Here is a 21,611-nt window from a genome sequence, read left to right on the forward strand (position 1 = left end):
TTCAGTATTTATTTAAAAATAATTAGTGATTAAAGCCTGAGCACACGCATGTGGAAGAAAAGGAATCAAAGGGAAAGACTAAGGTGAAGAACCGGGCAGATGACTAGTAGGGTAGAGTTTACGGTCAGCTATGCACATTTGGGACAAGGCAGCGTCATTGGGCCCTGAAGGGACAGAGGTGAATTAGGAAGGCAGGATCCCTGTCCAAAAGGTGCTCAAAATCCAGTAATGTAAAAGAAAAATTTATCTTTCAGAGTGTGAGGTGCACCCAGCAGGTTCTGATGCTTGCTTAGCAGTCTCTAGGCTGAAGTAAGTGAAGCAGAAGAAACAAAGTATGAGGACAGCAAAAGTGGGAGTGCATTAAAAACCTCATTTGTGGCTTTCCTCCAGATATTTGGCCATTCCTGTCTCCCTTGCAGACTCATCTTCCTGTACTTGTCATTTAAATGTTTGTGTTCCTCAGCACTTTTTCCTTTCTACTCTTTCTCTAGGTGATCTTATCCACTCCTATGCTTGAAATGCAATCCAGATGCTGACAACTCCCAAATTTTATCTCTGGCTCAGATCTATTCTCTGTTCTCTGAGTATCTGACTCATGAATCCAACTCAGTGACTGCTCTACTTTTATATTTCAGGGACAACTCAAACTTAACATATTTGTAATCTCAGAGGCTCAAAGTACCAGAGTTTATTTTTTGCTCATGTTATGTGTCATCTGCTGCTTTGTGCCCCATGTTTTGTTCCAGGATGTAGCTCAAGGAGCAACTCTTACCAAGGAATGCTATTTTTTGTGGCAGACGGAAAAGAAAAATCTCCAAAACATTGGCTCTGTTAAAGCTTCTACTCAGAATTGGTGCATTCTCTCACATTTCAGTGGCAAGAACAAGTTGAGTGGCCAGGTCTGATGATAGGCAGGCATGGATAGAATAGTCCTCTCACTGGGAGATGTGCACCTGGCATGGGGCGGAGGCCATTGAAATTCTGAAATTCCCCTGGAAGCCACTGTGAGGATCTCTACCCTGGGGGTGGGGGATATTCCTTGCTTAGATTATGGGTTTTTTTTTTAAGATTTTATTTATTTATTTGACAGAGAGAGACACAGCGAGAGAGGGAACACAAGCAGGGGGAATAGGAGAGGGAGAAGCAGGCTTCCTGCTGAGCAGGGAGCCTGATGCAGGGCTCGATCCCAGGACCCTGGGATCATGACCTGAGCCAAAGGCAGACACTTAATGACTGAGCCACCCAGGTGCCCCATCATTTTTATTGCTGAGTAGTATTTCATTGTATGGCTACACCACAATTTATTTGATCAACTCACCTGTTGATAGACATATAGGTTGTTTCACAGGTTTGGGCTATTACAAATAAAGCTGCTATCAATACCTCTGTACAAGTTTTTTTTATAGATAATCCCTTTAATTTCTCCTGAGTAAAACACCTGGGTAGCAAGGTAAGTGTAATGCTTAACTTTTAAAGAAACTTCCAAACTTTCCCAAAGAGGTTATACTGTTTTACATTCCAACCAGCAGGGTATGAGAATTCGTTTCTCCACGTCCTTGTCAACACTCGGTTATGTTCAGACTTTTTAATTTTAGACATTATGAAAGTGTGTAGTAGTATCTCACCGTGGCTTTAATTTGCATTTCCCTAGTGACTAATGATGTTGAGCATCTTTTTTGTGTACTTATTGACCACCTGTATATCTTCATTGGTGAAGTATCTGTTCAAATCTTTCAGTCATTTTTTTATTAGGTTGTTTATGGTCATATAACGGAGTTTCTAAAGTTCTTTACATATTCTGGAAACAAGTCTTTTATGAGATGTTTATTTTGTAAATATATTATTCCAGTCTACAGCTTGTCTTTTCATTCTCTAGACTGTCTTTATAAGAAACAGAAGTCTTATTTTTAATGAAGTCCAATTTATCAGGGTTATTTTTTTCTTTTATGGAGTGTTCTTTTAGTGTTGAATCCAAGAAATCTTTGCCCAACTCAAGGTCATAAAGGTTGTTCTTCCATGTCTTTTAGAAATTTATGATTTTAGGTTTTATATTTAGATCTATATTTTGAATTTATATATTTCATGGTATGAATCAAAGTTCATTTTTCACACATGTATATACAATTATTCTAATACCAATGGTTTCAAAATACTATCTTCCCTCCAATGAATTATTTTAGTACCCATGTAGAAAATCAATTAACCATATATGTGTGCCTCCTTCTGGATTCTCTATTCTGTTCCACTGATCTATTTGTCTTTCTTGAGACTAGTACCACACTGTATTAAATATGTAGCTTTATAAGAAGTCTTGAATTCAGGTATTGACTTTGATCTTTTGACCACTTAGGTTTTATTTATTTATTTATTTATTTATTTATTTATTTATTTATTTGACAGAGAGAGAGAGAGACAGTGAGAGAGGGAATACAAGCAGGGGGAGTGGGAGAGGGAGAAGCGGGCTTCCCACTGAGCAGGGAGCCTGATGCGGGGCTCGATCCCAGAACCCTGGGATCATGACCTGAGCTGAAGGCAGAAGCTTAAGTACTGAGCCACCCAGGTGTCCCAATTTAGGTTTTTTTTCAAAGTTGTTTTGATTATCCTAGGTCCTTTGCATTTCCATGTGAATTTTAGAATTAGCTTGTTAATTTCTATAAAAAGTTGTGTTGGAATTTTGTGATTGCACTGAATCTTTTTTTTTTTTTTTAGAGAGAGTGTGTGTGTGTGTGTGTGTGTGTGTGTGTGTGAGTGGGGGGAGGGGCAGAGGAAGAGGGAGAGCTGAGCATGGAGCTGAGCACAAAGCCTGACATGGGGCTCCACCTCATGACCCTGAGATCATGACCTGAGACAAAATCAAGAGCCTGATCCTTACCTGAGCCGCCTAAGTGCCCCGATCCACTCATCATTATGAAATGAATTTCTTTATTCCTGGTAATATTCTTTGTTCTAAAATCTACTTTATATGATATCAATAGTATTTCAGCTTTCTTTTGATTAGCGTCAACTTGGTGTATTTTTTTCATTGTTTTACTTTTAAATTATTTGTGTCATTACATTTAAAATAAACTTCCTATAGACAGATTATAGCTGAATCTTACTTTTTTAAATACAATCTGATAATCTTTACCTTTTAATTGGAATGTTTAGACAATTTACATTTAATTCAATTGTTGATTTGGTTAGCCTTAAATCTATCATCTTGCTATTTGTTTCCTATTTATCTCATCTGTTGTGTCCTTTTCCTTTTTTCTGCCTTCTTTTAGATTTTGCATATGTCTTATGATTCTATTTTATCCACTGTTTTGGCTGTTTAGCTATAAATCTTTTGTTTAGTTTTATTTTAGTGGTTGCTATAGGATTAATAAGGGCCATCTTTAACTTACCACAGTTGTAGTAGACTAAGTAATTGCCTTCAAAGATATCCATGTCCTAATCTACAGAGTCTGTATGTTACTTTATATGGCAAAAGGACTTTGCAGATGTGATTCAAGTTAAGAGTCTTAAGATGGGGAGATTATCTCGGGTTATTTGGTTGTGCCCTAAATGTAATTACCAAGGCCTTTATAAGAGAGAGGCGAGAGCATTAATGTGGGGGAAGATGATGATGTGACAAAGGAAGCAGAGATTGGATTCATGCGGCTAGGATGCAAAGAGTGCCAGAAGCCTCTTAAAGCTGGAAGAAGCAAGGAAGGGGCTTTCCCCTGGAACTTCCAGAAAGAACCAGCCCTAGTGACACCTTGATTTTAGTCCCTTAACACTCGTTTGGACTTCTGACCTGCAAAACTATAAGGTAATAAATTTGTGATGTTTTAAGCCACTAAATTTGGGGCACTTTGTTATAGCAGCAATAGAAAACTAATGCCACGGTCTACCTTCAAGTGGTATTATACAACTTTAGGTATGAGATTAGAGTCTTATAATAGTAAACCTAATCAAATAAGGAACAGCAGTTGATGGAAACTGAGTAGCACTTGACCTGGTTTTTAAAACGCTAGTATACAGAATGGATGTGGCTGGCCATGCGCTTGTTAGAGGTAGCAGACGGCACAGTCTTGGCAATTTGGTCCATTTTATTTCTTAAGCCTGGTTTCCTATTTGAAAAGAGGTCTTACTGATTAGAAAACTCCAACAAGCATTTCCAGATGGGTGCCTGTCAGTACACTAGAAGTTACCTTTATTGTAAAATGGGTGTTACTGAGTATTCGAGATGCTCAAATTTCAGTCTCTCTGGAGACAAATATAATTTAGATACAACCAAAAGTGGAATCCATTCCATATACATTCCTCTCATGGACCGAGTGCAAAACACCACTGCTGTTATATGTTTCCTTTTAGAACAAAAACTGAAAGTCTAGTAGATTATAGATGCTAAAACATAGTAGGCCAAGATTTAAACAATGTTAATGAAGTGATAATTATTCACTGAATTTTCAGAGTTATGAAGTTCCCTATGACATTTCCACAAAGTATAAGGTGTTTTGAATGAACTCTTTTAAAAATCGTGGACTTAAAGTCTGCAGTGGTAAGTCTGCTTGACATTCATGAGTGTAGAGATGAGAAGGACTTTCAGATTTCTTTGATACCTGTTGAGCCTCTGACCCAGACTCTAAGACTCTTGTGTGATTCTTTAGTGGGACAAGGCAGAAAGAATAATTATATGTGATTATACAAATACTTCCCCTGATTAGCATGAAATGGGCATTGAGTAATGTAAACAGAGATGATAATATGTGTGAAAAAGATAATCCCAATTCCAAAAACAAAAATCACACTTATACTATTGTTCAGGAATACAAAACCATTATCCACTGTTTTGGCTTACACATTGTTCAGGAATACAAAACCATTTTAAGACAATGATGATGAAAAAAAAAGCTTGTGCTGAAAGAACCTAAAAGGGATCAATTTTGACTCTTGTGAGCCTTTCTGCTAGAAATCTAGAGGAATGATAAGAAATAAAACATTGTTAGATGCATATTCCATGTTTTTCCATGTTATAAAAAGCTGAAAATATGTAGCCATTTTTTTAATATCATACAGACATCTAATTTCCTCTTCAGGACCAGTTCTAGAGATAAAGATGCCTTAGAGTTACAGGAAACTCTGTAACCAGATTTAGGTCCTAAATTTGGATTTTACTAAGAATCTAATAAAGAAGATTATCACTAGAATCTAGGAGTTTGGACTGTATTCCCACCTCTGATTTTTGATAAGTCAGAAGCTTTCTGGACCTGAGAGAAACACTGGGAGCTTTTGAATTTTAAATCATGCAATCATGGTTTCATTCGGATTAAATTCTCATCCATACATCCATCTATCCAGCAAATATTTATTGAGTGCCCATTACGTGTCAGGCATTGTTTTAGTCTCTGGGGATATAGTGGTTCTTTCTTGCCATTTTTTGGGTAATACACTAATGCAATTGCCTAAATATTAGAAGAAACAAGATCCTGAAGTAGAAAATGACCATCTAAAGTGACACAATTCATAAGCAATGCTGGCTCAAGCTCATAGCAGCCTTGAGCTTTCTGCAGTGCTATGCTGCCTTTGCTTTCTATATTTGAGAGGGAGGTGTGGCTATCTGCAGCACTCTCCCCTGCAATTTCATGAAATATTGTTTAAAAATAACATTTCTGGAGTTGGCACAATAGGCAAATTAGGATCTCTCGCAATTAAGAGTATTTATTTTAAAAATTTTAACTTTTAGATTCTTAGACCCAAACGAAAATGAGAATCTAATTTCTTATATACATGCAAAAATCTAGATTCCCTTAATTGTAGTTAAAAACGTAACTGCAAACAAATGTCAAACCATAATGCCAAACGACAGCTTTAAATTCTATTTCACAAGTTGTTCTTTTAGAGATGTCTTCACATTGTCAATCAAAGAGATAATTTTGATTTTGCCACAACTCTTGCCTTAGTTAAAAGCAGTTAACTCTGTGGTATCATAAGAAGTTTGGCCAGCCTCTTGTTCTGAGAGCTGTTGATAGATAGGAAATCAGAGAAAGAGGTGAGTCTTGGAAAAAAAAAAAAAAATGATAAGGTTTGTTATTTTAGAATGATGTTACTTAAAACATTTTGCTTCATAATGCTTTCAACTAATAGGATAGCACCCAAATTGAATCACTCCACGAACTAATCTTTACAACTTGAAGAGTAAAGCAGATAATATTGAATTTGACAGACATTTAATAAATAGCTACATCACCAGTGCAGGGTATAAACATTAATAAGATAGGATGCTTTAAGGAGTTAGCAACCTAAGAAAAGATGAAAAGAGGGGGAACACATTTTCCAAGCACTTACAACCTACCAGGCACAATATTAGATGCTTTAGTCTTCATGAGAAGATAGCTATTATTACTATCCCCATTTTACAGACAAGGAAAATGAGCCTTAAAGTGGCTGAGTTGTCCAAATTTGATACTGGTCAAGTTGAGACTTAAACCTATTTGCTTAACTCTAAAGTCCGTTTTTTTTATACTTAAGCCACAGTACCATGAGGTAACAGACCCTTTATACACTGCTTCTGAATCCTTTTTTATAGTCTACATTTCTCATTTTCTTTAACCTTCTTGAAAATATGGCAAGCCTCATTAAAGGAATTAAACACTAAGCTTCTCTTCTTCTAGAATGTGCTGTGAAATGTTATTATTCTATTATCATTCTGAAGATATAGCTCCACTTCTGATTTTACCAAGACACTAGAGAATAGAAGACAAAAGTCACCATCTTATATTTATTGAGTGAATGGAAGAATCCTGAAAGAGTAGAGAGGTGGGGTAAGAAAGTGAGGGGGTGGGGAGAGGAGACACAAAGGGAGCACTCTGGGTTCTCCCAGGGCTCAGAGTCCCCTGAAAGCTCAGTGTTACAACTGCTTGAGAAAGAAGTCACACAGAGAGGAGCTGACAAAACAGCCCTTCAAGACAGATGCTGAGGGAACTATGTGAACTGTAGTGGAGGGAACAAGGGTAATGAGGTTAGACACAGCAGAGCTTGCGTTCTGTCTTTGCCAATTATGTGACCCTGAGTGAGAGATTTAGCCTTGCTTAACCTCTTTCCTTATGTAGAAAATGTGGAAAAATGTGGAAAATGACCTGCTTCACAGGTGAAGGTTCCCAACTCTGCTAACCAGTGCCTTTGGGCAAATCTGGAAATGACTTCTCCTCTGGGTTGGTAAATTAGAGATGATATTCCCTCTGGCTGGGGTCAGACCTAGAGACAGAAGGCTTGATAAGGGAAGAAGGGAATAGCATACTTATGCAAGAAAACTGAGCTCCTTCCCCTGGGGCATGTGGCAAGGACAGCAGAGTCCTGATTGGTTTTCAGATCCCTTACTCCTTCCACTGAGTGCTACATAAGGATGCATCTCATTCATGGGGCGCCTGGGTGGCTCAGTCGGTTAAGCACCCACCTTTGGCTCAGGTCATGATCCCAGGGTCCTGGGATCGAGCTCCCAATCATATGGGCTCCCTGCTCAGGGGGGAGCCTGCTTCTCCTTCTCCTCCCTGTTCATGCTCTCTTCTCACTATCTCTGTCTCTCTCTCTCAAATAAATAAATAAAACCTAAAAAAAAAAAAAAAAGGATGCATCTCACTCAGGACATGATCACAGAAGCCCTTAGAGGGCTCCCCACAACTGTGATACCTATGGATTGTGTGTGAGAGAGTTTGAGGGAGGCAGCGTAGGGGGAAAAGGAGAAAGGGGAAAGAGAGCATGAGGAAGCACGCATGTTTAATTATGGGGTCATGTCATATACAGGAAAGCAGGAAACTCTGAAACTCCTGAAAAATAAATTGCTAGATTTTGTATATATTCTTCTGGGGTGAGGGTTGTAGCTTTCAGTTAAAAACAAACGAACAAACAAAAATCAAAGACAAAGGGAGAAAGGAGAGGACCTGGGAATTTAAAAGAAGTTAAGGTTACATGTGTGAGGGAGGTTGAATAAAACCCTTCCTTATAGCCTATAAGATACCCTTCTGGAGGGACAGGGAGCACTTAAGAAAACTTCATTTAAAATAGATAAAGAGGGGCACCTGGGTGGCTCAGTCGGTTAGCCCCGCATCGGGCTCCTTGCTCAGCAGGGAGTCTGCTTCTCCCTCCCTCTGCCTCTTCCCGGCTTGTGCGCCCTCTTGTGCTCTTGAATTCTTGCGCTCTCTCTCTCTCTCTCAAATAAATACATAAATAAATCTTAAAAAAAATAAAATAGAGTTAGACAGACAAAGAGATACAGACATATATTATTTATTTCACAGAAGAAATAACACGTAAGCAACTTGCACATAACTTTGGTTACAACTAAGCTTTTCCTCCAACAATGCTCTTCACTAATTCCATCCTGTTATTGGCAAGTCAGTCGAATAAGTATTTTCCTATAGTTCTTCTTGGAATGTACCAAGATGGTGCCAATACAGCTCTTGGGAATGCATAGAGTATGAGAGCTATTACAGACAGCTGCGTGTTTCAGCACTATGGTTGTAGCCCATGTGTTAGCGCATAAATTTCTCTAAGTGTTATATGTGGGCAGTCTCCAAGCTTAAACACATATGTCCTTATAAAACGTTATTTGTAAGTTGGTTATAGGGAATTCCAAACACATTTTACCATAGAAATACTTTTCTATAAAAATGGCATTAGGCCTGCAGGCCAGCCCACACAACCCTATTTAATCCACTATAGGCCTAAAGCGCCGTCACAAATTCACAGTCTGGGCCGAGTTCTGGCTCTGGCTGATGAGCCCCTCTAGCCCAGAAGCAGGAGAGCAGAGAGCTCTTTGTATAGATTGAGAAAACAGCTGCCCTTTTCTCTGGCGCTCGCCACTGTGCCTGGCTGCATCCTTCCTCATCCACCTAGGAGACCTCTCTCTCCAGCCTCAGTGCGTCTGTGACCAAGCTGGCCAGACCTCTACCCTCAGCATCCGTGATCTCGAAGGACCTACTTTTCCTCCGTCCAGTGGAGCCTCTTGTCCTAATAGAGCTTCCTGAGTGTGGGGGAGAGAGCAATGCATCATTAAGTAGATTTGTCCTAATACTTCAACTACTTCCTAGTTACCAATTCCTCTCCTGCCCCAAATTCAGTTCTACCAGTTTTTTCCTAGGGTCAGGTTTGGCTTTTTACATCTTCCTTTTCTCCTCTTCTGAAGCTACATAGCATCTAAATTGCACCTTTCTCATCACGGTCCCAGTGGAGCTTTGGCGGGGGTTCTGTATCAGGAGAGGGGAGGGAGGGGCGGCATGTACGTGAGACTGCCTGAGCTTACGGAAGCACACACCGTCACTGGGAGCAATTTGGGCTTTGGCCTTTGGAGAGCACATCTGGCAGCCTGGTTGGTTGCAAGTCCTTCTGTGACAGTGGTTTGGGACATTGCTGTGTGGCAGATTTCCAGGCACCACCCAGTGCTACTGAACAAGAACCTCTGTGTTATCAGTATCTTTATCACTTCTTTGGAGGGACTTTTCACATCTCCAACTGCTTAGGAACACCTCTATTTAGAGGTCCCATTGGCACTTCAAAGCAAAGCTTTAAAGGGAAACTTGCTCAGTTGAGAGACAGGTTACTACTAAAGGGAAGAAAGCGGAGAGAGGAAAGCCAAGACCATGCATGAACCTTAAGGAATGTCTGTGGTCAGGAGGGGATGGAAAAGAACCAGAGACAGAAAGGGGGCAGGTTAACAGGTTGCCCCAGCTGTCAAAGGAAGACTTGTATTATTTACATATATAATATCTAATTCATGTTTATAATATCTTGAAGCTGTTCATTGATTTTTGCCTTTGCCTAGATGGGGAAGTTTTAATATCACAGAACTATCCATTTTCTTAGTAGTTTTAAAATTGTTCTTTAAAGTTAAAATTATAGTCTTTAGTTTCAAATGAGATTTTCATATATCTTTGATAAACATAAAGATCTAGTGTCTAATGTGTTTTGATGGTTTTTGTTTTTTGTTTTGTTTTGTTTTTTTATCCTGTACCATTTTAGGCATGCCAGATTGCTTAAAGAGAAAGAGGATTCTTTGATTGGCTTGTCAACAAAAGTTTCCAGGTAGGTTTGGACAGAAATGTCAAAAGCTTCCAAAAGGTCATTATTCTTCAAAATATCCTTTTAAATTGGCTTTCTTTTATTTTTAAGATTTATTTATTTATTTGAGAGAGAGAGAGTGCACGGGGAGAGGGGCTGAGAGAGAGGGAGAGAAGACGACTCCCTGCTGAGAGCAGAGCCGGATGCAATGCGGGGCTCCATCCCATGACCCGAGATCATGACCTGAGCCAAAATCAAGAGTCAAATGCTTAACTGCCTGAGCCATCCAGGTGCCCCTAACTTGGCTTTCATATATCCCTTTTGGCTCAAAATGGAGTAAACCCTGGCTATTTTGCCACTATCCACTTGGTACAGACATTTAAATAACCCAGCACAAGCTGGCAAGGGGTGGGAGCTGAAGATTTTCATTTTTCTCATGTCTGTTAGGCTTAACCATACATAAAGTCCTTTCATTAATATCAAAACAGTAAATGACCTGAGTTGTTCCCACTGCCCATTGCCATACCTTCTCCACTCAGCATCAGAACGATCTTTCCACAGGGTCACTCTTCTGCTTAAATCCCCTCAATGGTTTCTTTTCATTGCACTGTATATAATACCCAACTCCCAAAGGCCTAGAAGACCCTGCATGGTTTGGTCCTCGCCTGTCTCACTCACACTTGCTAGGCCTAAAGTCATACTGCCATTTCTGAGAACTCACCAAGTTTGTTCTTTGCTTATAAAGCTCTTCCTGGCTTTTGGCCCAGTTACTTTTACTTGCCTTCCTTTGTGTATCATCTTGGAAGTCACTTTTATGACTGCTCTTTCCAAATCAGGCCCCCTTTCTATCAGTCTCTGCTACAATACCCTTTTACTTATTTTATATCCGTTATCACAATCTGTAATTATTCTAGTTAGCTCTTTACTTTTTTTTTTTAACTATGCATCTCATTAGAATGTAAGCTTCTTGAGGACAGGGATGTTTCAGATTCACTATTATATCCCCAGGGTACATAGTACCTGGCATACAGTAAATGCTCAACAAATAATTGTTGACTGACTAAATTACCCATAGCAAGTCATTCATTCCCTCAACAAATATTTATTGAGTGGATACATGCTAGACTTTGAGGATACAATAGAGGACAAGGCAGACAAAACTTGAAGGTGGCCTAGGACAATGGGTTATGTCTAGGAGTAATCCTATGATAGTATGATAATTTACTGGTACATAAGCACATTTTTATTTGTTATGTGGCAGATAGTAAACTTAATGTCACCAAATGACGAGGTAATACCATGCCTGCTTTTGGATAGACTAAAGTGTAAAGAGCAAAGAAGGAAACAGGGCAAGTATATGAAAGAAAAAAAAGGGGAGAAGAAGAGAAGGTGGTAGTTCAGTGATGTCTCTATTCTCTGAAAACTTAAAGAAATTATCTTTCTCATTCAACAGTTACAACAGAAGGTTAAGATTAGAACCATACTTAATGTCTTTAAAATGTGGCAAAACATATACATCCAGGTGAGCATGTATTTCAAAGCAATCCTCCAAGGAAGTTCTATATTTATTCTAATGATGCCATCAATCCTCAAAACACTCATAAGACTGCCTTCTTCAAACTGCAGCAAGGGATAATTTACTAAGCATAGAAAAAAAAATACAATTTATTTTTTATTCCACACAATATTTCCCAGATTGACTTCCTACCATGTTCACTGGACTTGCTTTCACTGAACCTACTGAGATGGTTTTTAAAATCAAATTAATTCCTAAAGGGCAAAGATTCATCATACAGAGACTGTTCTAAAACATATGCACTTAAGTCAATCCTCAGAAAAGAGTTCCAGAAATGTTTGAGCAAAGACAGGATCTTTTCAATGACCACTGTAAAGAAGATGGCATTCATTCTGATAAACAAGTAAACCTAATTAATCTGATGCCATTAGAAGTGGGGTATTCTAGGTAATACAGGAATATAAGAAAATTACTCAGATAACCAAAGTTATAAGCAGAAGATTTTTAAAAATTTCTTTCTTTCTTGGTGTCCTCGTACATATGATTCTGTACATTTTAATGTAGAGTATAAAGCTAATTTTTATTTTCTCACTCAGGGTCATCATGATGGCCATCAGTTATTAATCCATGTTATAAATATAGGAACACTCAAAGTTATTGATGTGTGTTAGGCTGTCTCTATTGCATATTGGGTCAAATTGCAATGCTTTTCAAGTTTTTGTTTGGATTTATAGTTTTTTTTCTTCTTACGCATGACCAATCTTTTAGCTGCCATTCCTTCTTGTTATTAGTAAGCTTGGCCCTTGCAAATTTCATGCTTATGAAATTACTGCTTCTAATAGGCTATGGGCTGAGTGACTATGTAATTGTGAAATAGCAGAGGTGGTGGGGTGGAATGAAGAGTCATGTAACTATAAGGTATACCATCTTTGCAAGAGGCAGGTTGTTGGTATGGCTGAGTCAGGAAATCATGGGTGGCAATCAGCATTGCAGTTGTTCATCTTATCCCAGGATGGACCAGAGATAAGACTTGTTCCCCTATGAACTGGACAGAACTCCTTCTAGCCTGGAGTAGAGACAGATATAACCCAGGGCAAAGAGTTGATGAGAAAGTTCTAAGACAATTAACTTAATTCTAAGCTGCTTGCTACCCACTCCCAGACTTTTCCTCTGGGAGCAAATAGCTGCCTTTGTAAAGAACTAAAAAAAGTTTATAAATCTTCTAAGTTAGAAACTGGTCTAATACTCATAAAATGAAATTAACAAAATAAAAAATAAACTAAAAAAATTCTGGGAAGAATGAAAAACAAATAGCCAATTTTGCATTCTGTGCAGAGAGAGTAATATAAGACAAAAATTCTTGCCTTATGGAACTTGTGTTCTTCTGGAATATAATAGTTATATTGATAAATGTAAATGGGATAATATCTCCCATTAAAGACTCCCAGATTTGATAAAAACTAATAAAATAAAAGCCCCAAATGTGTGTTATATATCAGATATGCCTTTAAAACTAAAGAACTCAAAAAGAATGAGTAAACACATACCAGGCAAATGAAAACAAAAAGAAAGAAAGCGGGGTTGAGAAATTAAGTACAAGTAAGGTTAATTTAAAGACAAATTAACTGAGCGACAATATCTAGGAAGGCTAAATGAACATGCTTTTTAGTTTCCCTTTACTACCTGAATGCAAGAGGTATCTTTGTGGAGAGCCCTCAGTAAGAGGTGTTGATAAGTAACAGAGAAGAAACGTAGGAGCTAATAAAAGGAAAAAGTGATACAAAAAGATGTTTTTCTGTTGGAAAATGATAGAATCCACCAATTATTGGCCGAGGTGAAATTCAGTAGTATAAGATCACACATGGTCTTTTTGATACTTTTCAATAAAAATCTGACAGCAAATGCAATGTGTATTCCATCTCCACTTTCACTAACTATGTGACTTTAAGCATGTCATTTAACCAATTTGATTTCAGTTTAATCATTGTCAAATGAGGTGGTGGGATGTGATGACCTTTCCTGTGAAATATTTCTTTAATGCCGTGATTTCACTGTCATTAATATATTAAGACCTTGGTATTTCAAATATATATGGAATATTGACTTAAATGAAATATTTTTGGAAGAAATTATTGGGGACTGCACCTTTCATTTTTCAGTGTTACCACCTCTTCCTTTGTCTGAGTCAGAAGAGTTTTGGTTATCTGTAGTTCATTTTCTGCAAGGTTAATTCTTCTTTTTATGTCTTCTTCCTGCCTTTCTTTTGCAGTCAGTTCTTCCTGTAAAGTTTTATATATTTGTTGACAAGCCATTAAAGAATCCTCTTTCTCTTTAAGCAATCTGGTATGCCTAAAATGGAACAGGATAAAAAAAAAAAAACCCACCAATACACATTAGACACTTTATGTTTATCAAATATATATGAAAATCTCACTTGACGCTAAAGACTATAATTTTAACTTTAAAGAACAATTTTTAAAATACTAAGAAAATGGATAGTTCTGTGATATTAAAACTGCCCCATCTAGGCAGAGGCAAAATCAATGAACAACTTCACGATATTATAAACGTGAATTAGGTATTATATATGTAAATAATACAATAAGAAAAGCTAAGTACATAACAAATAAAATGTTACTTAGAGTATGGTTTCAAATTCAATGACTAAAAATATTAATTTAAAAATTTGCAATGTATACCGTGACTCAGAAATAATGGATTCAAACTTCAGTTTTCTAAGTTCTCTTTGACAGTCATCAGCTTCATTAGATTTATTCCTAGAATAATATAAAAGAGGTTAAAATATTTTATTTCAAAATAGCTCAAGTATAAATGTTTTCCCTTTTTAAAAACATGTTTTTCCTTTACTACTTTTCTTACCTTTATATTCTATTTGTGATGATATATGCATACTTCCTTGAAATGAGAAATATGAAGTCAAGGGGTTTTTTTCTGCCAAAAAATAACCTAATCTGTTAGTCCAACAGTGTGTTTTTCTATATCATTATTTTATTCATCCATAGGAGAAATTTCTTAGCATCTTTATATTATTATTTCTTGAAAGAAATAAATATTCAGGTCACTTCTATAATGGCTAAGTAGGCCCCTATCAGACTGATCTGCATATAAATAAAAAGTCTAAACTTTGCAGAACATTAAAAAAAGAAAAACCCCTATTTGAAGGCATTGGAAAGTGAACAAAAACAAGAAGATTTCTGGAAGGAAGCTGACACTTGGAATGAGGTGACAGCATGAAGGTCAGGCTTTTTGTGTTGTTTTTTGTTTGTTTTTGTTGTTGTTGTTTTTAATGATTTCAAACCTGAGGCTCCAGTCTGCACCATGAAGGGGAACTAACATTCTGAAAGAAAACATAGTCTGGCCTAAAGAACTAGAGCACAGTTTGGGTCAACCATAGTGCTGAAAAGTGAAGAGTGACTCAAAATAGGAGAGTCAAAAAGGAGTCCCAATACCTCAGATAGACCCTACACACACATCTGACTGAGCCCTGAACTCTACACGCACAGGGCAGACTCCAAGCAGGCTAAAGATAAAATAATTAAACAGAGATCTGAGCTGTTGCCCCAGAGACAGAGTTTACAGTCCGAGGCCAACCAAATTAACGATCTGCTTAAAGCAGCACCACCCTCACCCCCACCAACAATAGTATTTGGAGAAATATAACAGAATCCAGAATTTCCATAATATAACATTTACAATGCCCAGAATATAATAAAAATTACTCAACACAAGCAAGAACAGAAAAGCATGACCTATTCTCAAGAGAAATGACAGTTAATAGGGACTGCCTCTGAGATGACCCAGATACTGAAATGTGCAGACAAGGATTTTTCAAAGAGCAGTTATAACTCTGCTCAAAGACATAAAAAAAAAAAAAAAAAGATCCACTCTAATTAGTGAAAAGATGATAAATCTCAGCAGAAAAATAAACCATTAAAATGAACCAAATGGAAATTCCAAAACTGAAATAAACATATGTCTTGATTTTATGTAATTGGGTTTTGTACCAAAACTCAAAAAGTTAATATATTAAGAAAGAGTAATATTCCAGTTTAAGTTTGTATAGGTTGTTTATTAATAAGTCATTATCTGAAAGTACCTTAAAATAGCTTATAAACTGTACAATGAATTATATGTTAGATTGTCAATGAGTTTGCCCTACTTGTAGAATGACTTTAATTTTTTATAAATAATAATTTATTTGCATCATGAACATAAACATTCATTTATTTTTAAAACCATTTTTTATTGTAAAATATGATAAAATTGTAAGCTATAGGAAAATTACATAAAACAATTATATAATGAATTATAAGGAGAAAACTCTTATAACTACCATCTAGGTAAAAACATAAAACCTGACCAACTACCCTAGAAGCTTCATGTCCCTGGTCTCAGTCACAGCCAACTCCCTCTTCTCTAAAATAACCATTTTCATGAATTTTATTGTTATTACTTTGATTTTCTTTAGCATTTTATTACCCAAGTTTTATCTTTGAACACAGTATTTTAGTTTAACTTTTTCTTTTGCAAAAAATGTCTTTTTAAAACATGTTATTTTATTATCTATTTTTTGTAAAATAGATTAAGGTATCATGTTGACATACAATGAAGTACATATATACTTTGATATGTCTGCCATATATATAAGCCCACGAAACCATCAACAGAATCAAGCAGCACATGAGCGTGATACTCAGAGCCTATATCTTGGTCTCTAATCCATTCTTTTCAAAGGAACTAAGAGTACTCAGAGAAATGGCTGATTCCAAGACTACGCAGAGTAAGTATATCTGAGATATCTTGTTATGTCAGAAGGTGAGGAAGTATAAAAGATGAGGAAACCATGTTCCAATGTCACGGGAGGCAGCTTGAAGGGGCTTTTACTGGCTAAGCTTAGATAATTTATATATCAAAACAATTCAGTACAGTAATCAATTATAAACCATTGAAAAAATAAGAGTTTATCAGTCTATACCAATAATAAATAAATAAATAATGAGAAGAAGTGAGGCTCTTGCTTAAAGTAGGATGCTGAGGGCTAATAAATGGGGAGGGAGGGCTGGAGTCAGAAAAATCTTCATTTAGCAACCACTGTAGCAAAGTTTAGATAAGGTAAAATCATTAATGGATGCTGTATCGAGGGATAAATTTTGTTGAGGAGGAGAGCATTTAAAGTGTATTTAAAGTGCCTCTTATAGACTGCTTACTAGTTGAAAAGGAACAACAACAACAAAATAATACCCAGGAATAAGGGAGTGAAAAAAATTGAGCAGTACCTTTACCAGGTGATCAAAATTAATATCACCAAATAAAGGCAGGCAGATGGTCATACCCTGAGAAGGACACATCCTCACTTATATGGTTTTCTGGCTAAGAGTACATGCCCTTAATCCAATCAAAAGGAAACATTAGACCAACATAAAATGAAAGTTTTTATTTAAAAAAGTTTGAGGGGTTTTCAAAAAATGCCAATGTCATATAAAAAGATAAACTGGAAATATTCCAGAATTAGGAGGCTAAAAAGACATGCCAAACAAGCTGACTCTACTAGGCCTATACTAGAGGAGAAAATGCTATAAAGGCCAACTAACAAAATTAGAATATGGATGGTAGATTAAAGTACTGTATGTAAATTTATGACACAGATTACTGTGCTTATGTAAAGTATCACCAACCTGAGGAAAGGCAGGCTAAAGTATTTAGCGGTAAAGCGTCAGGTTGTATGTAACTTATCCTCAAGTGATTCAGGAAAGAAAAGTGTGTGTGTGTGTGTGTGTGTGTGTGTGTGTGTGTGTGTGTGTGTGTGTAGAGAGAGAGAGAGAGAGGAGGGGGCCAGGGAAAGGATGAGAGAGAGAGAGAGAGGAGGGGGCCAGGGAAAGGATGAGAGAGAAAGCAAATGGGTTAAAATGTTAATCTGGGTAAAAGCTATTTCGGTGCTCTCTGTACTATCATTATGTTTACAACTTTTTGTAAGTTATTTCTGAATAAATCATTAGAAAAGAAGCAATAAGGAAAAGACTGACATACCATTAGAAAAGTGGGCAAAGATTATGCTCAGGTGAGTCACAAAAGAAAGAATTCAGAGTCAAACATGCAGGAGTAAAATGTTTCATCAATCAAACTAGTATTTTTTTTTAGTTATTATACCCACTATTAGCTAGGAAGTGGAGAAATGGGTATGTACAAATACTGCTGAGATTATAAATCAGTATAATCTTATTGGAAGGCAATGAGTCATTATGTATTAAAAGCATTAAAATTATTTAAGTTTGATTCTAGCGAAAATTATCCAAAGGAAATACTTGTGTGTGAGTAGATTTATCTATATGAATTTCAAAGTACCTTACTTATAAAAGTGAAAAACTTAGAAATTCTAAAAAAACAAAAGCTTAGTAAATAAGTTATGATTCATCTACAAATTGAAATACTATATAGCCATTTAAAAGTTATCTATAAATGTATCATGTAATGACATGGAAAATATTTTTTTTGGAACATGTCATATTTATCACTAACTGAAAATGATACATTATATCACTAAGTGAAAACATGTTAAAATACACATTACTTATAAAAAGAAGACTTTAAGAAAAAGTTCTTAGAAAAAGGACTGACTACAAGGAGGGTGCCTGGATGGCTCAGTTGGTTAAGCGACTGCCTTCGGCTCGGGTCATGATCCTGGAGTCCCGGGATCGAGTCCTGCATCGGGCTCCCTGCTCAGTGGGGAGTCTGCTTCGCCCTCTGACCGTCTCCCCTCTCATGCTCTTTCTCACTCTCTTTCTCTCAAATAAATGAATAAAATCTTAAAAAAAAAAAAAAGAAAAAGGACTACAAGGATCTATCAAAATACAACTATGATGTTCTATTTTGCATATTCCTGTATTTTCCAAGTTTTGTATATTTGCTTTGAAATCAAACAAAAATGTTACTCTAAAAAATGCTTTGAGGGGTGCCTGGATGGCTTAGTCGGTTAAGCGTCGGACTCTTGAGTTCAGCTTGGGTCATAATCTCAGGGTCATGAGACTGAGCCCTGTACTGGGCTCCACATTCAGTGTGCTTAAGATTCTTTCTCCCTCAGGGGCGCCTGGGTGGCTCAGTCGTTAAGCGTCTGCCTTCGGCTCAGGTCGTGATCCCAGGGTCCTGGGATCGAGCCCCGCATCGGGCTCCCTGCTCCGAGGGAAGCCTGCTTCTCCCTCTCCCACTCCCCCTGCTTGTATTCCCTCTCTCGCTGTGTCTCTCTCTGTCAAATAAATAAATAAAAAATCTTAAAAAAAAAAAAAAAAAGATTCTTTCTCCCTCTCCCTCACCCCCACCCCGCTTGCACACTTCTCTCTCTCTCTAAAAAAAAATATGCTTTGAGCACAAGGTGATGTATGGAATTGTTGAATCACTGTATCATACATGTGAAACTAATATAACACTGTAAATTAGCTAACTGGAATTAAAATAAAAACTTTAAAAAATGCTTTGAGGTACAGCATCCTCACCATGACATTCACTCTATGTTCAGACTCATATACAACTTTTCCAATCTAGAGGCAGGGACAGTAGAACTTCTTTTAGTGGTTATTTTGCTAACTATATGGACAATTAATCTAGAGTGCCTACCGTCCCAAGGATTCCCCCTCACCATGGTCAGCTCCCACGCCCATGCCAGTTAAACCACTCTTTCTATGGTTTACCCTCATGACAATTGCTATCTTCACCTTCATTAGGATGGGGAGAGGGGAATTGGAGGGAATAGAAAGAAAGTCTACATCTTTTTCAACACTACATTCCTTCCTTACTCTCAGCAAATAGTGTCAATCCTTTCTCTTCAACTGCTTGGAATAAGCCTTTAGAAAGACCCTTGCTAAACAAACATAAAGGAAATAAGGTGAAATAATTGGATATTTTTCTTAATTTGAAAGGCATGTTTCAGGGTGCCTGAGTGGCTCATTCCATTAAGCATCTGCTTCAGCTCAAGTCATGATCCCAGAGTCCTGGGATTGAGCCCTGCATCAGGCTCCCTGCTCAGTGGGGAGTCTGCTTCTCCCTTTGCACCTTCCTCTGCTTGTGCTCTCTCTGACTCTCTCTCTAATAAATACATACATACATACATACATACATACATAATAAAATCTTTAAAAAAAGGCAAGTTTCCATACCATTCCACTGCTTCATATGAAATAACCATTTTCAAACTGTCTCCTTGATACTTCCACCTTGCTGTCCAAAAGGCATTCTAAATCTAATACATCAAAAGCATAGTTTTTTATTTCCCTCACCCCATATCTATCTCTTCTACGATTTTCCCACTTCAATCAATGACACCAACACCATAATGACAAGGTAGCCTTTATTTCCTTCTTATAGTTGAAAAAACTGAGACTAGGGAGATTAGTACCATGCCTAAGGTGACATAACTACTAAACAGTGGTGCTGGAAGCCATCTGGATCTAGAGTCGAGGCTCATAGTCACCTGCTCTAGTGCCTCTCGACTGTCTACCCTGATGCTGAAAATCCCCAAATCCTATCCTTTATTCTTTCCTTTCCAGTCTTCTTGCTCCCCAGTCACATCCACTCTACCAGTAAATCCTGTCAGATTGAACTGACACATATTTCTCTCCATCTCCACACTACATACAGCCTTACACTCAACCAGTCACTTCTGACTTGCATGAACTCACACCCTCCCACCGGTCTCCCTGATTGCTCTTGTACTCCCACTCTAGTCCATTCTCCAGGTAGCTGCCTTGCTGACCCTTTAAAACAAATCAGATCGTATGGTGATTAACATAACATAATAAAAAAATAAATAAAACAAATCAGATCAGTTCACTCTCTTGTCAAACATCCTCTAATAGTTTCCCATTGCCTTCCACATAAATCCAGAATCCTCATTAGGTTCTGAACACACCGGTGTGTTAATTTCTTATTGTTGCTATAAGAAATTACCACGACCTTAGTGGTTTAAAACAACACAAACTTACTATCTTACAGTTCTAAGGTAAGAAGTCCTAAAATCAAGATATCACAAGGGCTGTGTTCCTTCTGGTGGTTCCAGGGGAAAATCTGTTTCCTTGCCTTTTCTAGCTTCTAGAGACTACCGGCATTCCTTGGCTTGTGCCCCCTTCTTCTATCTTCAAATCACAACATTCCAAACATTGCTTCCACCTTCACAACTACTTTTATGACTCTGACCCTCTTGTTTTCCTCTTATAAGTATCTCTGCAATTACATCATGCCTGCCTGAATAATCCAGGATAATCTCCCTTTCTCAAAATCCTTAATCACATATGCAAAGTTCCTTTTGTCATATAGAGTAATATACTCACAGACTCCAGGAATTAGGACATGAAAATCTTTGGGTACTACTATTCTGTCCACCACAAATAGCCTTCCTCATGTCTTGAACTTGGTCATCAAGTTCAACTGGCCTTGCTCATGTCCTAACTTTTCAAAGCATCATGAATGCTCTACCACATTAGCAAGCATTACTGGTTACCTTCTAGACATGCACTACAGCTTTCTTCCTGGCCATCAGAGCTCCATTATCATAATCCTGCTTGGTCTAAACTAATTGTGGTAGTCTTGTTCCCCTTGCCAGTGATTCATTTAGGAGAGGGTATGTAAAGGGTTGCAGCCAAAGAGATGTAAAGAGAGGGCTGTTTGGTGGCTTCTGGGACATTTTTTCCTCATTTCTATGGAGACACCAGAAAAACAGGCCCTTCCTGTCTCTGGGTGGTTCCATTTGGATGTGGTACCATCTCGTAATCACAAGGGACTTAGTAGTTCTTTCATAACTCAGCATTCTAAAAATGGATACTCTGCCCATTTTCTAATTTTAAGAAGTTCTTATATAGGGCAGGAAGCAACAGTTTTATAAACTGAAACAAAAGCATTTCCTCCAGCTAATTTGTTTGATGGACTTTAGTGAGGTGGTATTTCTCACTCCAACTCCAATCTATTCTGACTCTTGTCATTTCTCAGTATTCACATTATAAATTATGTTAAAAATATAATTAATAATGGGGAGCCTGGGTGGCTCAGTCGCTTGAGCGTCTGCCTTCAGCTT

General features: G+C 37.5%; 1 protein-coding gene across 8 annotated transcripts in view; it reads right to left on the bottom strand.

Annotated features, from left to right (window-relative positions):
• LEKR1 (leucine, glutamate and lysine rich 1) overlaps positions 1-21,611 on the bottom strand; it is a 209,987-nt gene that overhangs the window by 62,320 nt on the left and 126,056 nt on the right. For 7 of the 8 annotated variants that reach the window (XM_032408367.1, XM_032408375.1, XM_032408369.1 and 4 more), the window contains 2 exons: positions 14,233-14,310; positions 13,679-13,882 (listed from right to left, as the gene is read on the bottom strand). The exons of the other annotated variant lie outside the window; for it this stretch is intronic. In XM_032408367.1, coding sequence (XP_032264258.1) covers positions 13,679-13,882; positions 14,233-14,310 — 282 coding nt within the window. The remainder of the gene's footprint in view (positions 1-13,678; positions 13,883-14,232; positions 14,311-21,611) is intronic. 8 annotated transcript variants of the gene reach the window in all.

The sequence above is a fragment of the Phoca vitulina genome, unplaced genomic scaffold, assembly GCF_004348235.1.
Source record: "Phoca vitulina isolate PV1807 unplaced genomic scaffold, GSC_HSeal_1.0 scaffold10, whole genome shotgun sequence".
NCBI lineage: Eukaryota > Metazoa > Chordata > Mammalia > Carnivora > Phocidae > Phoca > Phoca vitulina.